Raw genomic sequence first — 18,121 nt, 5'->3', positions numbered from 1 at the left:
ATTATATTGTACATTTGGTACTGCTGAAGAGGTGGGAGAGAGTGAAAGATTTATGTGTTCGATAATTAATATTACACATTTAAGAGGTGAAACATGAAAATGGCTCAATGGAAATTCTCTTTCTTTTAGTAGCTCAAAAGTAGACAATTTAAAGAATTGTCTAATGCCAATTTGTAGGAAGGTAAAACAAATAAAAAGCTAATAAATAATTGTTGCCCTACATTCTCCTTTACAAATAGTACTACCTGTCCACAAAATATCATGCTGACACCAATCACTTATCACCCCTTCCTAATATTTCTAAGAAAACATTAACACTCAAAAATGACATGTCGGCCTAAGAATCCATCTGGCAAACTAATAGATATTGACAAGTGCTACCTCTGAAATGGAGCACTTTCCATTGAGTGCATGCACTGCAAAAGATGCCTTGTCAAGACAGGAATTAAACACTTTTCATGTCAGCCTTAGTGGCGAACCACGTATTCCATGGACTGCCCTTTGGATGAAGAGGTTGTTAACACGATTACATGCTGACTAAATTCCTGAAAGGCAGGTGGTTACATTCATGCACGCCTGCCTTACTGTTTTCATTTGAAATGAAAGAATCAGAACAGGCTGAACCATTCCTCCACTCAGAGGGGTGGCATCCCTGTGAACCTTTCCCAAGTCACCAATATCGTTTTTAAAGCGCGGTGCAAGTGCTTAAGACAATAATGTATAGGCTTGACACGCATTAATATGCATTCTCCAGATCTAGTTCAATTAAGGATAATGCATGGCCTACTTTGAAAGCTGCAGGTTGCAATTTCACTTTTCTTTAAATGTTGCTGCTTTTAAATGTTCGCAAATCTTTTTCATGGCTTCTTTATATCAGCTGTATAGTCTTCTTCTTCTGGTCCTTCTTCTCACACTCCTTCTTTTTCTGCTTATCCTCTTTCACATGGTATGCTTTCGTCTTCTTCATTTTCATAATGGATCATATATAAGGGGCATATTATCAAGGACAGGCGATACATTATCGCCGCTTTTATCGGCAGGAAACTGCCGATAAAGCGGCGATAATGGCCTTGATAATATGCTCTATGAATTCCAATCGAAGCCCATGTTAGATGTGTTCACATCTAACATGGGCTTCGATTGGAATTCATAGAGCATATTATCAAGGTCATTATCGCCGCTTTATCTGCAGTTTTCTGCCGATAAAAGCGGCGATATTTTTTCGCCTGTCCTTGATAATATGCCCCTAAATTCCTATTTGTAAGCGCAAACATATCACCCCCTTAAGGGTCTCAAGGCGCTGGGGGCCGTCTCCGGGGATCTAGTTGCGAGCCCTGCGATCGGAAGTCAGCCGCTCTGGCTGCTGCGCCACACCTCTGCCTGAACAAAAGCTTCATTGCCAACTGTTTTGTAGAACATCAGTGTAAAAAGCATCCCCAGAGCATGGTTGGCTAACTATTGACTAGCATTGTGTTCAACTGTTCTAGCCATTGCATCTGTAACATTCGAATAGAAACTAGCAGATATAGGCTGACTGGTAAAGCATCTGTGTGGGCAAGTGCAGCTGACAGGAGACTGGTAGATCCAGGCTCACTAGAGGAGTCTCTGCAGAGTCACAGATTGGTTGAAAGAAGGATGATCGGGTTTACAACCATATGCCACCTTGAAGTTCACAAGTTAAGGTCTCTACATGTCCTTATCTAGTCTCAATGGCCACTGCTGATGACACTGGCCATGACGTCACAGATAACATTGCTGGAGATATGACGTGGCATCACCAATGCTATTACTGATCATATCACATATTACATCACATATGGCATCATGAATGACATATTTGATGACATTACTAAGGACTTCAGATGACTCCGCTTACAGCTCTATTTTTACTTGTACATAACTTCCCGGGTTGTCATATCTTTCTCATCCAGTATTGATGTCTGTCTAGTAAGAGGTGGTATAGACACATCAAGGACAATATTTATGGAGAGCAGAGTGTCATGCTGTGAACGTCAGGGACATCTTAAGGACTTTGGGCACTCTGGGCCAATAGTTTTTAGGGGGCCCCTGTTCAGAACAGTTTTGAATTTATGATCCAGTTTCAGCTTTTTCATGCCCTCTTAGGACAGGTCACTAACAGTGCACAGGCACCCTCGTCCAATTCTAATGTTGTTCCATCTAATGTTCATGGGTAGTGGTGAGTGTTTTCAATATTGTAGCCCAGCAGCAGCTCACATTACTGCAAATAATCTTTGTGACACCCGCCCACTTCTCATATATGAAGTCCTGTTTTGATCTAAATTAAACTTTATGTTGCATGAAACAAACACAACATTTGGCTGCAAAATCTTTGTAAAAGACCTTCACGCACCACTCACATCAAAACTAAATTAAAGAAAAACAGTATTTAAAACAATCTGCCGATGAATTATTCAAGGACAAGTCTCGCAAAACAGAGCTGTCTCTATCAGCCCCCCCCCCCCCCAAAAGGCTGGGGCCCTGTGCCACTGCCCACTTTGCCCATGCCTTAAAACGTCTCTGGTGAACGGAGTTCTTCAACAACCATTTCACCTTTTTAAAAGAAAAACTCTAACAATTTTTATGATCTTAAAAAGTTGCACGGTTTTAAGAACAACAAACGGCAGAAGAAAACCCATGCTAAAAACAGGTTTGCAGAAAAAATGTCATAATCAAATGGTATTTTGATGGGAGCATTGTCTTGAAAAATAGTGAATCAAAGAAAAATGAGCTGCCAAAGATTTTCTTTTATTTGCAGAAAACATCCCCCTCAAACGAAGTTGGGAAACTAAGCAAACTGGACAAACTCCGGCCACCCGTAATCATAACATGTGGGCTAAATGTAAAAAAAACTATAAATCGAAGTAACTGTCTTGTTGTGTTAAAAGATTGAATGAGAAGATGTATGCTGAGAAAACACAATGCCTTCTGGGAGCCCATGGTGAAACATCTTAAAATCAGGAATATCTGTAGAGAGCGTATAACTCCTGGACGTATGTATACAGCTTGTGAGCTGTCCGTACAGGACGCGAGACGAGTGATGGATGGAACACGAGTAGGATGTGTGTGCATCAGAATGAAAGCCCTCTCTGAGACAATCTTACAGCACCCCTGCCATTTTTGGAATTTTCCTCTTCGATTTGCACATTTTTGAAATACATCCTGCATCTGCATAAAGCTCCCTCTCCAAGAGCTCGAATCCCAAGGGACAAAACAGAGCCAGACTTTTCAGCATAAGAGTTGTTTTTCTGACTGGAAATCTGTGTTGCAGAATACACAGATCTTGGGCAGCCCGAACAGATAACTCGTGAAGAATTTGAACATGGGGCATTTAGACGTAAGTGCCCGGGGCCTTTGAATTTAAAAGATGCAGTAGCGGTCGGCAGTAGGTGTTTCTGTAGGGCGGTGACGTGGGCAGGGAGAGGAGCAGGGTGGGGGGTAGTAATGTATGGATTACGGAGTTTTACAGGTAAGTAAACATTAAAAAAATTAAAACAAACTACGTTGAGCGCATTGCAACACATTTGGTGATGCACTGTGCGCAACTAAATTCGTTTTATTTATTTAAATGTTTACTTACCTGTAAAACTCCGTAATCCATACATTACTACCCCCCACCCTGCCCCGCCCCTGCCCACGTCACCGCCCTACAGAAACACCTACTGCCGGCCGCTACTGAAAAGATGTACACCTGTGATTGGTGGGGCGATCCCCCCCTTCCCAGCTCCAAAATGTATTGTCAGTACTTGGCCCAAAGTCAAATGCCTTTCTTTGTAACTGGAGAGATACTGCAGAAGGCCTTCAGCATGAGATGTAGCATGGTGCTCTCTTCCTTCCAGTCATATTTTCTCTGCGTACCTTGAGAAGCCTGCCCTGACTGCCTATCCTGCTTAATGATCTAATTATCCAGCCTAACGAGAACCTGCAAACAAAGTCATCAAGCCTTCAAACTTCCATACAGCCCAGCCACTGAAAAAACAATGGAGTTGACCCATCCAGTCGTAGAAGCCCTGCTAAGCCATGTTGGATACCAAGCGGAATAACGATATTGGCTCCCACATGTTGAAGGTCTGCAGTAAGAGTTGTCTGTAACATATAAAAAATATCTCTCACCTGCTACCCTACAGTTAAATTAGCACCCAAGTATGGTGTGGCTATTTGGTGACTGAAGTCCCAAGTGGTAAACAACCTTTACAACACAACTTTTACATCGCAGAGCCTTTACAACGCAACCATTACAACGCAAACTATTACAACATATTGCTCTGGGGGGCGCTCTAGGATAGGGAATAGGTTAATTTACTATCCAAGAACCTTCCCTAGTGTCCACGGGGACTGGAGTTGGAATAGTAAATTAAACTATTCACTATCCAGCACCCCAAAGCACTATGCGTTGTAATGGACTGCGTTGTAATACTTGCGTTGTAAAGGCATGCGATGTAAAAGCATGCGTTGTAATGTCATACATCCGTCTCAAGTTCTAGCTTTAAGACCTGCATCTGAAAACTGCAAAACAAGTCAGTTTCAACCCGAGTCACTTGCCAAAATGGTGCCTATACACCTGAGTTCTCTGCCTTGATGTGTTTGATTATAGGGTTGGGATCCCATGGCTTGGCTCATCCAGCATCAGTGTACCCTGACTCCCAACAACAAGCCTGTGCCACGATGGGGGTCCATGCCAGCATCCCTGTTGGGTTAGCATACATAAGAAGATGGTGATCTTCGGCTGAAGCTATCCTGCTGTGCCACTGTCTTGCTCATTACAATGGGTCAATGACCCCATAGTGCCTGTGTCTCCTGCTACTGGCTTTCAGTGCTGCGACAAAGCCTGCAGTCTTGCAGCACCATGTATGGAGCAGGGCTTGCAGCTACTCCTCAGGACCATTGTTGTTCTACACTTTGCTGCATTAGAATCCACAACATCTTTGTAGATGAGGGACCACTAGCCTGCAGTGCTACAACCCAGTCACCACTCAGACACCAGCCACAAAATCTAGTTGTCGTAAAATACCATAGTAGCTGGATCATAGGGTCTCTTCTGGTTAAAAGATGAGACACAGTTCTACCGTATCCCTGTCGTGTGTTTCCAGTATGGCCCATTGTCATTTTCCCTATGTTAGCCTAGTTCTGCATGTTGTACGCCACATTTCATTTGCATGTGTTACTACATAACCACGCTTGCTTTTGGGCCACATTGTGTTTTCACACAGAACCTGCATATGTTTTCATGTTCTGTTCTTTTCCTGGGATTTAGTCTTAACACCATGAACAAGGTCAAACAACAATGTACCTTGTTATTCTCTCTGGTCAGACACTAGCACCTAGACATAACATGAGAATGCAGTTGCCTTTTGTGAGCAAACATGTCTTTTCATATAACTGAGGACAGGAGTTCTAAGAACGCACACACTGAGCGAAGGCCCTGAAGCAAGATTACGGCATCAGCTGAGATGTAGAACGTCCGTCTATGTATGCTAAGGTACGTGGTCTACCACTAATCCCAGAGATCTTTGATATATAATCATTTAACTTTTGTAGGGGAAGGGCTTATGCATAATCTGCTTTATAACATGACAGGGCTTTTTATGGTATATGGTTTGTTAATCATTCTAGCAATATTTTGTTTTCCAATTGTGACACAAATACTGCATCTTAGAGCACAATAGATTAAATAAATATTCAGAACTTCCTTTGTGTCTCTTGTTTATTTCATTGTGGACAAGTATGAGTGAGAGAGGGAAAGGGTGTGTCCTGTTACCGTGATCCCTGAGAGTATTAGGAGTGTTGTTTTCTGGGGTGCCAACTCACTTGTTTCTCTGCAAAAGTTAGGAGGTCAAGTGAGACACTATAGCTAGTTGGACTCCGGCTCATCGATACTGAGTTAGTAGGATGACCTAGTCCCTACAGGCTGATGTTCTATGTCCCAAGTATAGTTCTGTTCCTGAGCAGAATCCCTGCAACACCCCATATCACATTCTCTAGCAGTCCACAATCTTCCACCATTCATAAAGGTAGAGAGAACTCAAAACATTACAACTTATTATAATTATTATCATTCTTAGGGTCAGGACTTATAATTACTATTACTAATATTATTATTATTGTTGTTGCTGTTGTTCATAACAACAACAATAACAATAATATTATTAATAATAATAATAATAATAATAATCATAGCAGCATCAGTAAGCAGTTCCCCTCCTATGAAATGATAAGAAATACCAGTTCCATTGCATCTGACCTCCTCTTCAGCCTCACCACCCATATGAGTTTCCAAAGTCATCTCCCTGTGATTCAGCATCGATTCAGGATCAATGCTAATCTGTCTCTAAATGAGCAGATCACCGCTATCACTGAGGAAAGCACCAAGTCCAACAGTTTTCCTTGCTCAGATGGTTCCTGTTTGGGCCTCTTAACCCAACCAGACTGCAGAGGCAGATTTGATGTAGGGTTACAGGAGGTGGCTATTAACAGATTCCAACAGATACAAAGCATGGTCCTTAGGAGGGGTCACAGGGCTCAGGAAGTTTCATCAGATCTCTGAAGCCATTAGAAAGCTGCACTGTTTTTTAGTGACACAAAGGATCCACTTAAAAGCCTCGAGGGTCATGTAGACAACTTCTGTGACACTAATAAATCTGGCATCAAGGAATATTTTGGAAAATAGAAATCCGCTCCCCCTTCTTTTTCTACATTCCCAGGGTCAGGATTAAGGGTGGGTGGCAAACTCTGTTCCACCAGTGGAGTCCACAGAGTTTTTCCTACTCCGCACGGAGCGCGAAGATCGGCAAACTTCGCCTGCCGCCGACGGAGATGAGTTCAGCGGTTCGCTCACTCACCCTGTGGGTCATTGAAACGCTTTGCTCTCCAGCCAGGCATGCCACCATTTTGTTGACTAACTGATGGAAAGAGGCAGTACGCCAAAAGTCTATTGCTCGACAAAATGGTGGCACACCTGGCTGAAACGCAAATTATGCATTTCAGTGCATTACGTGATGTAATCAGCATTACACCCTGCAGTGCAGTCTGGGACACAACTGCTGCTAAGTAGGCAGCCCGAGAAAATAAACTTGGCTTCTCGCTTCGAAGGGAGAATTTTTATTTCTCTCCAGTCTAGAGTGTGCCGTCATGTTCCTTTTACCTGCCAACTTGACTGAGGACTCTCACTTTTTGTGGTCCCATCACATGTAGCAAAAGGAATGAAACTGCTGGAGCTTCCAAAAATATCCACCTAGCAGGGGAAAACGCCAAAGGTAGGTGGATTCTCATATTTTCAAATTGATTCCCTTTGAAGTTTGCCTGACACTGCAGCTGCATGGCTTGGAACAAAGCACGGTAAAACATGAACACGTTTTGCCTACAGCCATATTCCATAATTGGAAACAATGCACCTGCAACCATTTGGCTAATTTGGAGGGTCACTATGCAATTTAAAAAGATGACACGCTTTGCAACTGCCTTTGCTACATTGCGGTTACGTGTGCTCATCGTTGTCTCAGCGCAACGCTATTGCATATTCTGCAACTGTTTGTGCAGCTGCCCTTGCATGCGTTGGTACACAGGGCTGTACTGTGCTGCTGTTTAGTGCTAGGTAAGTGCGCATGCAAATATGTGGGTCAGTAGTACCTTCTAATGTCAAACTGGGTTAAATCGCAAACTGATAAATGAAATGTTTCTACCATCTGCCAAGTTTTATATAACATTACAGCAAACGTCCCACAAACGTGAACTAATTTTGCATCAGCCCAGAGGCCATGATTTTTGGGCTATGGTGAGGATTATTGCAAGGATTATTTAATTTGTAATTATTCCTGCTGTAAACGGGGTGGCTTGACAGACTCCCCTTTGCATTTGGTGTCTCTCTGTGCTCTTGTTTGTCACATAGTTGGGCAGGCCCCATTTATCCTGCTTTATTTCCTTGGTGTTTTTCCTAAGGCGAAAGACCCCCTTTTACATTTTACGTGCATTCGGGCACGTTTGTGATGGGAGTTTTTATTTGTATTTGCTTCCTAATTATATTGAATTACGCAGTGGGATGCTTCTTTTAAGCTACTGTATTTTACATATTCTTCGTGGAGCTGATGAAATTTTTTTTTTCAAGAGAGAAAGTTTAGTGTTTTCACGGCCTCGCAGCTGCTGCTTGGTGGTAACTCTAACGTAGAGATGTGGATCGTGTTTGCAAGCTCTTTACTTACCACGGGGGCTCGTCTGGGCCAATAGGAACATTGTAATTTCCTATGACCACCTGTGCCCAGTATGATAGAATGCGATCTCCTGTCAGGTCGCCGGGCCAAAGGTCACGTGATCCATTCCCACGGATGTCTCTTGCTGAGCAATACATACGCCGCCGGCTCGCGGAACTCCGCGGAATTCGCCGGAATTTTGCCGTAACTGGGCGGCATTCTGCGGAGTGAAACTCCGCAAGCTCTGCCCAGGCCTTGTCCTAAATTATAGAATGATCTCCCCTTACTCTCTGAAAGCAGTCACATAATCTGCTAATCAGGAAGCTATCTAAAGCCCATCTATTCTGCAGCTTCCTTCACAGCAGCTACAAATCCAGGTCTCTGTCAAAGTACCATTTCTGCTATAGAAATACGAAAAACACTTTTAAATAAAATTGTAAAATATTAGTATTTGTACCAATATATGAATAGTTTAATTGGGAGCATTGAATAAAGCTCTCAGATCAATCGCTTCATCTACGTCTGTAGTGCCACACTGTTTTTGATGTAGTTAGAGATTGCAGCAACAGTGACACTGATGATAACGTGACATCAGGTGATTTGCTTCGAAATGTGAACCTGCTAAATAAATAAATTAGTGATGCCATTAGTGGTGCGCTGTCATATATGAGGTCATCCGGAAGGTCACTGATTATGCCAATGTGTACAAAGGTCAATTTGGCTGTAAATCTATGTTGTCAACCAAATTTACGCTGACCTGCAATTCACAAAATAAACCTTGGCTGGCATGAGCCCATTTACATTAGCGTAGATCTCTGCCATGAGTACAGATGCTACCCAACTCTAAACACATCTCCCCAAGCAGTAAAATTGGGCACTCTAAGGTGTGGTTATCTGGGGGCTTGTGAATGCCCAAAAATGGCTACTCGATGGCCTTCTCAAACTGCTGTCATTCTCATTTCCAACCTGGAGGAGCTTGGAGATTTACACCAGCCAAGGGCTGGCATAACACCTTCCACAGGGAGGGAAGGGGAGCTGATCACCGATCTATCTGGGATTTGCAGGGGCGTAGGGAAAAGGATTCTCGTTGTGGAAAAATATTTTTGCAGTGGGGAATAAATAGTGTGTGTTTGGCCAGGAGCTCCTATTGCATCCTGTGTAGAGTTCTTCACTTTGGAGAACTCCACAGCACTGGAATGGGTTCCGCTGGGAATGTCACATTAACTTCACAGGAACATGTATGGATACCTGTGCCTGGTGCAGCTTTCCATGCATTTTCCAGGGACATATTTGTGGATTCCAGAAAGTACAGTTGCTTCTAAATGCAGATTCATTACTTTGTTTGTGAATCGGGCAAATTATGTGGAAAAAGACTCAGTTTTCATGCAGGGTTGTTAGGAATATAGTGGATACTTTTTGAGGCAGCATGCACACCTGCCAATGCAGCCCCTGGAGAGCACCAGTCAGTCTCTTTAACGGATGTACGACGGTACAAAGCGTGGTATTAGCACGCGTACCGTTACAACGCGTTTTTTACAGGTCAAGTCGTTATCATGACTTGCTCTGTAGGGGTGCTGGACTTAGAATAGTTAAATTTACTATTCCAACACCAGCCTACGTACAGTAGGGAAGGTGTTGGAATAGTAAATCTACTATTCCTGGTCCTTGAGCGCCCTCCAGCGCAAGTCGTGGTTACGACTTGCGTTGTAAAAGACGCGTCGTAACTGTAGTGCGGGGTAACATCCGCGTTGTAAAGGATGTTCCCCCTCTTGAACAAGTGCAGGAAAGGCACCAAGCTCAGTATGGGGAGAGCCACTGCAACCAATAGAACCTGTGGCTGGCCTAAGTCAATCAGAGAGGAAACAGAGGGTAGATCCCTCACAAAGGGACAGATAAAACAGTGGATTTCTATCATCAGAATGGATATTGTTGGGAGGATGTCCAGCCTTGTTCTACACGATATCGGCTCTCTTCACACGGTATTCAGGTGAGGAGGCAATATCACACGACCCCACGAAGAGCATAGGGTGAGCTGGAAACCTCTACATAGCTCTGTGTGGATACTTTTAACCCCCCCTTAGTCTATTTCAGAAGCCTTTGTTTCTTTTCTTTGATAGGGTGGTAAGTCACTTCTTAAATCCCGCTTCTTCTCTATTGCTCCGCCCCTTCCAGGCCTGTTTATTCAGTGATGAGTTGAAAGCCGCCCTCACACATGCCCTGCCCCTCACTTGCACAGTAAAATCTTTTCTAGGTGGGCAGGTCTGACATACAGTACACAATGTGCAGAAATTGAAGGCTCGAAACATGATCCGTCGCTTTCAGTTGCAAACCATGTGCAAAGCATGTGAGCAGTACAGGAAACATGGACTGCTGCCTAGGGCAATACACAGTCTACAGAAAATGGACACATTAAACATGGCCCACTGCCTTCGACTCCATTCCGTAGTTTGAGTGTGTATATCACAACAGTACAAGGACCTTTGATTGACCTGTGATGAAAGTTACTCGGTAGGTAATTGGTGTACTAAGCCATATGATGCGCTTAGAAAGGTATGTAATTAATGTAGTAGTAGAACATGTATTTGTAAATGTGTATTGTTTAGTTGGTGTGCCTACCGATAAGATAGTAGTACCCCGACATAGCATGGCACACAATGAGCATGGGTGTGTGTTGAGGAAATGCCGCTGACCGCGCGACCCGCAGGGGAGCATGGGCGGGGCAGCGCCCTAGTCCCACACGACTGGCGAGCAGAGCATCAGATTGGCGCCCCTCCCTGTGTCCCCGCCCTATCACAAGCCTAAGGGGAGGGCTCACCTGGGAGGAGGGGCGCCCCCCCCTTTTTGGTATGTAACACTGCAGCGCCATAGCTCTGCCTCGCTCTTCCTTTCCGATTCTTCCGTGGCTCTGCGCTGTTCCCACCCTGACCCCTGACCCAGCAGAAGAGCGGCGGTGCGAAGTTTTGAATGTTGTAATGGTCTAGTTTTGTGTTGCAGGCGGAGTCACAGGGCGATCTGGAAGCAGACGGGTTGAGTAAGGGTACCTCTGCGGCAGAAGGGTACAGTAAGGGTACCGCTGCCTGGCACAGTAAGGGTGCCTGAGCCAAGGACCAGGAGCAGAAGGAGGTTCCTGGAAACCGCGACGGCGCCCCGTTAGTCCTTCCGGCAGTCGGGGGGCCTGAACCGACCGGGGGTGTGCCCCACCGCTCCGCCCGACAGGGGGGGCGGGAGTATAACGAAATGGTAATGTGCTGCACCGTCAGAGCATCGACTCGCCGTGCAAGATGGCTCCTTAGGCATGCGGGTCAGCGAGGGGCTGCCTGCTTTGGATCGCCCGTAAGATGACCCACCTTAACGTCATACCTGTGTTGTATGAAATAAACCTGCAGCAGTTCTTTCCCACAAAATGTCTCCTGAGTTTCCTTTGGGAAGTGTAAGTGTGTAGTTGGCAAGCGGGGGGAGCGCATGGCGGTGTGGGCACTATTGATGGATACATCGAATTGTGTTTTTCCCCTCCTATTTGCTCACAAACAGCAGGTTCATTTTAGAGAAGCAATGCTCTGTAATGCTTGTCTCCATCACTTGTGTCACTCTGGATGCAGAAAAAGAGAATTCGTGTTTACAAAATTCAAATCTGGTTGTCAGCAACACTTCCATATCTTATGTGAAAACTACTGACTGACAATTCACTAAACCTGCAAATGGCACATCGTGACATTTCATGTTGCAGTTTTTAACTTATGCACAAAGACTCCTATGATTGTTTGAAGGTATGCCTTATACTTGTACCAACATTCACAAAACCTAAAATACGTAGGGATACATATACAACACTGTAAATGTATTCATGTCTTAGTGCTTTGGAAAATATGGCCAGGGAGTCGCTGATGTCCAATGAGTACTTACCGTTAGCTAACCAACATCAATTTCAAAAACAATGTCAGGAGCCCATTTCTTATTACTTTGGGCTAGGGTTGAAGACCCCTTGCCATATTTATTATTTTTCACCAAAAATCCTAAAATATGTAGGCTTAGACATGCAACACTGTCAATGTATTCATGTCTTAGCGCTTTCAAAAATAGAGTTGCTATAATCAATCTGTACGGTACTCGTTTTACAAATCTTGAAGGAAAAGTAAAGGCTGTGTTGGCTAATCTGGTCTTAAGTCTTTATCTAGGAATATTATTAGAGACTTTGCACAGCCACAATAAGCCAGCAAGACAGCAGACGCAGGATTGATGCCGTTAGGGACAAACATGCAAAAGGTGCATTAAATCGACATATTGACCATCATTTAGGAGGGGTGTGTACAAAGACTGTCCACAGAGGATGTGTGCAGTGGGAGTTACTTAAAAATGAGGTAAGTGAATCTTTGGACGTATATGAGGAGTTGGACGAAGAACGGCCGAATAGTGATCCAAAGAGTTCCATGTAGGGTAACCAAGGGGTGGGGACGAGAGGGCAGATCTGTACAGAGCCAAATGAGCCTTAAAGGAAGACTCTTAACCCACCGTGAAGTAGTACAATGGAAACAGCAGCCTCAGGATAGGGAGGTAGATTTAGGGCCAGATGTAGGAAGCCTAATTCCGGTCGGTAACGGCTGAAATTACCGAATTTCGTCTGTTACCGACCGTAATTAGGCTACTGAGATGTAGGTGCCCAAATTGCTAATTCGGTAATTTACCGATTCGGTACTTTAAGGAATCGGTAAATTACCGATTCCTTAAAATACCGAATCGGTAAATTACCGAATTAGCAATGTAGGGAGCACTCAAATGAGTGCTTTCCCCTTTTTGGGATTCGTTATTTACCACCTCTGCAAGTTGGTGGTAAATAACGAAAAAAAAACAAATAGCAATTTCATGCAAATTGCTTCAGTGCCATGTTGCAGACATACATGCCCTTAGGGCATGTATGTCTGCAACAATTGAGGGGTGCAACAGGGTGTCAAAGTGACACCCTGCCACCCTTCAATGTATTCCCCCTTTTACCGAATCGGTATTTACCGATTCGGTAATTTACATTCATTCCTATGGGCCTCCAGGCCCATAGGAATGAATGGCAATTACCGAATCGGTAAATACCGATTCGGTAATTACCGAATCATAACGATTCGGTAATTATTATCGAATTATTAACTACATCCCATTTACCTATTCTTAAATACCGAATCGGTATGATTCGGTATTTAAGAATAGGTAAATTGAGATTACCTACATCTGGCCCTTAGTCTTTGCCAATGTGCACCATTCAACTCCATCTCCATTTGAAAAACCCTGAAGAAACACACACACACACGACCTCTTAGATGAAACTGTTCTAGAATGGAACGCCTTTCATTTGAGGAACAGAGGACACCACACGCCCAAGTAACAGGAGAATTAAGACCAATCGGGATATAATCAACAGTTCATGTTATAAAATATACAAGGGAATTTTACCTGGATCCAAGTTCGTCCTCGCTTCTCCAGACAAAATCTCCAAACTTCTCATAATGAGAATTGTAGTGGTGCTGGATACGGAAGAGCATAGATGCTGAAACATCCATCAGCATGTTGTAGGCTACTTGCTGCTCCTTCCCACTTGTGTACCCATTGTACAAGTTGTAAATCTTGTCTGCTATTTCTATAAAAAGAGATAGGCAGTGGGAGATATTGGAGTATCCAGTCACAAGCTTCAAATGAATTGCAAGGACATTCAATGTTATTAGTTTAAATGCTATGTTTGACAACTACCATAGGTCACGCGTAAAACACACCATCCCATTTCTTGGCCTGGCATGCCCATGGGTAAATATGTTGGGGAAAAAACAAATATCCATAGCCCCCTTTAAAAAATACATGCATGAAATGTGGCCGGCAACACTCCCTACCATCAATTCAGAAAGAACTGTAAGAAATGGCTCTCAATGGACATTCCTGTCCATCTGTGTGACGGAATGTCCTATCTGTCCATTTCAATGACAGAAGGTCATAGCTGTGTATCATTTCATAAGAATGTGCTGTACCACATTATCAAGGTCAAAATATTGACCAGCACATTTACTGTGATAATGATATTGATTCCAAACTTTGCGTCACAGAGGAATGACTGAATCTACACTTACCTTGACAATATCAAGGAGTCAATTTCCTTGTCACAACATATACATTGGTTGTAGGTCCTGCCTATCTACTTCAATGAGAGGATCTATTTTTCAGCCATCTAGAATATGTAGAAATGCTCTGCTTTTAGGGGTATGTGGATTTCCCCATAAAACCCCACCCAGCTCAGGGTCCAGAAACACCCCATGCCTCACCAGGTTGACTAACTCCAGCACAACTACACTGATCTAGTTGAAGCCCTTGGCTGCCAGAATTTGTTTATTTCAATGTGACAGTGTACCAGCGGTTGCCATTTTTTATAAGAGGGTGTGCTATCAGGAAAGGATCTCATGGGAAGATATAACATATACTTGTTGAAAAGGGAGAGTGCTGAAGGTATCCAGCTCTATTGCACAAAACGCTATTCAATATATACTCTGTTAGCTAACTTGTGGGAGCATTAAATATCAGAAACATATTCAATTCCCAGTGAGGGAGATGACAACCCTGGGGCTATTCCTCCCTGTCTGCAGTGGGAAATTGGGAATTGGGCCTTGCTGTTTGTAATGAATAGCAACGCTGGTAATGACCAGTACTTCTGATAGTGTGTTAGAGGCACTAAGGTACATCATGACAGAGTACCCTATTCTATTCAAACTGAATGTTCCCCCAAAAGGTTTCGAATAGAAGAGACAAATGCGAAGTTTTGTGCCTTATTCAGTCATACCGAATTTGGGGTTTAGACACAATGTGTGGCAATAGGGGGATTCTTGGGAGGAACAATTTTAATGAAAACTTTGCCATATTCTGTTATTTGTATTCAAGAAAGTCACAAATGTCTTTAGTAGATGATGCCCTTAAAATTTCATGTCACAAGTGTACCATGTTGTCGTTTCTAAGCATACAAAAAAGAGCCAGCCACTGGTGGACCCTCAGTGCTGCATACCAATCTAATGTTATTTTGCACACCACGCCACCTCAATTTGGACCCAGATATATGCAAATCAGCCATGACCTTACTCCAATGGGGACAGCCCAGCCTGAACTGTCAAGGCAGGTCCTCCGGGCCAGGAGCACAAACAACCCGGACCAAGTTTACCAAAGTTATGAGCTCATCAGCTGGGTACAGCTTGACTCCAGTGACACAGTGTGCATGGGACCCATGTCTAGGCATACCCATTCCACTTGGGGTGACACATCAAATTATACTGAAAAGTGATGGATGGAATGCTTGAATTAATCTCAGTGAATGGTAATTACTCGTAGCCGCATACCAATCCATTGTTATTTTGCATACCATGCCACATCAGTTTAGACCCAGCTATATGCAAATCAGTCTTGACCCTGTTCCAATGTGAATAGTCCAGCCGAAATCGCCAAGCCAGCTTCTCACTGAACAGGAACACAGGCAGCCCAGTGATTACCAGTGGATGAGATTATTTCAAGCATTCCACCCTTCGCTGTTTTCTATACTTTTTAGGTTTTCATTTTGGTCCTTTTCTATCACTGGCACCTGGGTCCAGTTGGATCATTGGAAAAGACTCAGAACTTCAAGCACCAAAATGCATTGGGTTGTTAAATGAAAGTCTACTACTCAAAACAGAAACAATCCCCCAGGGATAAGATTGAGGTGAGCCTACGAATGATAATTAGCTTCATGCATCAAATACAAAATGATTCATTTGGGAAAACCTGAATACTTATCTCAAAAAGTTCAGCACTCTGGGAGAAACAAAACTTTAAGAAGTCAAACTCTGGTGAAGCTTGACCCACATAGATTCCAAAGGTCTTCCACCCAGAAACAGCCATACTCTGGAAATTCTCCAAGGATTTGGAAGGCAATACAGACACACACATCGACAGGCCATATCAATCTCCCCTTTTAAAAGGGACCTCAAACAGAAGTTCCTTGAAGACCTTGCCTAGTCTCAACATGCCTATTGTAATTGTTTTTCTCACATCCTGTACCACAAAGCGAGCACATTCTTTTTGAAGGCCTGCATTTGATGTTTTCTGACATGTTCTTGTCTCACTTTTATGCTACGTCTTAGTTCTGTAAAGCATGCACTCTGCCAACCTGTTCCCAGGGTGTTGAAGGCCCTTCCAAGAACCTAAATACATAAATTAACTCTTCTTACCTTCGGCCCTCTCATCGTCCACTAGGGGGCAGGCTGTCCTCAGCGTCACCGTGCTCACAGCTGAGTGCCGACCTCTGGTATCTACTGCATATAGCGTAAACCTGCACAAGGTAAGGAAGCAAGAGAGGGATAAGGTCATAGTTCTCATGGATGAAGATTCTGAGTAACTAAGTCAAAGGGTAACTGACTAAATAAGAAATGTTTGTTACAAAAATTAGTCTCTGCATGTCTCTGCATATGTGTGATTGTCCTTGGCACTGTGTCTCTGTATCTTGGCAGTGTGCTTGTGTAAAGTGCTATCAGTTTCAGTGTGTGAGAGTGCTCATTCCCTGGCTTCTCATCGGGCCAGCGGTCGAAGTGATTCAGAAAATACAGCTCAGCTTTTGACCTACTTCTGTCCCTTGACATCACCGTCTGGCAGTGTCTGCAGACAACTTTCTTATGAAAATCAAAAGAGCTGCATGCTAAGGTCCCATTGCTGCTCCTGGTTCCATCCCCATCTCTTCACATCTGACCGCTTGCATGGGAACTCTTTCTCCTGCTAGGAACCTAAGTCACACCCATCCCAAACAATAGACAATTCCTAGGAATGCAGTGGTCTAGACTATCCCAGTGTACTGCACTGTCTTTGAGCACTGCTCTTCAGGCACAATTCTTCTTGGGTCATTGTCTGTGACTGAGGGCAGCACTCTTAACACTTCTCTGAACAATTGTATTGTAGTATGGTATTTGTATGGTGCAGACTACCCCTAAGTGGGGCACAGATGCGCTTAACTATGCTGGCAGCATGCTCCACTGTGTTGGTGTGTGATTGGAAGAGTGTCGTTTTTGCATTGACCATACAAAGGTGTGGGTATCATGTTATGGGACAGAGGGCCTTGCAATGTATTGGTCGAGGTTGTGTGAGGGATAGATGCGCATATTTAATAATATAGCCTTAAAGCCCGCCGTAGCGGGCTATATTTGCTATTAAAGGCCCGCTGAATCGTTAAAGGCCCGAGCCGAAGGCGAGGGACTTTAACGAGACAGCGGGACTTTAATAGCCGGTATAGCCCTGCTACGAAGGGCTATAAGGCTATTAGAACATTCTTCCACTAGAGGGCAGAATGTTCTAACAAATTAAACAAAGGGTTCTCGAAGCTCGAGGGGATATAAATCCCCTCGAGCTTCGAGAAGCCTTTGTAGAACATTGGAATGTTGCTCTGCGGGCCTTTACCGGCCCGTAGAAGCAGGGAGCACTCTATTGTCTGCAATGGAGCTCCCAACATTCCAATGTTCTAATATGCGCTATGTTGACACTCTTAGCTGTGCCAGCCTCTTTATTTGGTTGGTATTTTATCCTTTATGTTGTCAGTCTGATTTTCTATGCTGACTGTGGCAATAGGTCATCCACTCGGTGATCTTACGATCCGCGAGAGGTAACAGGTGTTGAGAAAAGTCAGGGGAGATTGAAGATCCGCCCGGATAGATAGGTTTACATTCTTTCTTTATATGATTGCCATTATGAGATGCCATTGGAAGAAATTTCCCAAGATTAACATGTTATCGTTATAGGATGGCTATGTTTAGAGTATGCAACTATTTTGGACTTGCAGCAGGACATTTGGAATCTTCTCTTGACCAACAAATTGTGGCTAAATTCTTTGGTCTTGGCAGACCTGTATGGTTATTAATGAGTGCTTATTTAAGTAGGCTTGTATA

At 43.7% G+C, this 18,121-nt stretch overlaps 1 protein-coding gene across 3 annotated transcripts in view; it reads right to left on the bottom strand.

Annotated features, from left to right (window-relative positions):
• Positions 1-18,121, bottom strand: part of ASTN2 (astrotactin 2) — a 2,754,112-nt gene that overhangs the window by 57,465 nt on the left and 2,678,526 nt on the right. For all 3 annotated transcript variants that reach the window (XM_078641978.1, XM_078641979.1, XM_078641980.1), the window contains 2 exons: positions 16,421-16,521; positions 13,641-13,824 (listed from right to left, as the gene is read on the bottom strand). In XM_078641978.1, coding sequence (XP_078498104.1) covers positions 13,641-13,824; positions 16,421-16,521 — 285 coding nt within the window. The remainder of the gene's footprint in view (positions 1-13,640; positions 13,825-16,420; positions 16,522-18,121) is intronic.

The sequence above is a fragment of the Lissotriton helveticus genome, chromosome 5_1 (genome assembly GCF_964261635.1).
Source record: "Lissotriton helveticus chromosome 5_1, aLisHel1.1, whole genome shotgun sequence".
Classification (NCBI taxonomy): Eukaryota; Metazoa; Chordata; class Amphibia; order Caudata; family Salamandridae; genus Lissotriton; species Lissotriton helveticus.
Note: the sequence above shows the minus strand (reverse complement) of the source record. Positions and strands in the feature narration are given on the sequence as shown.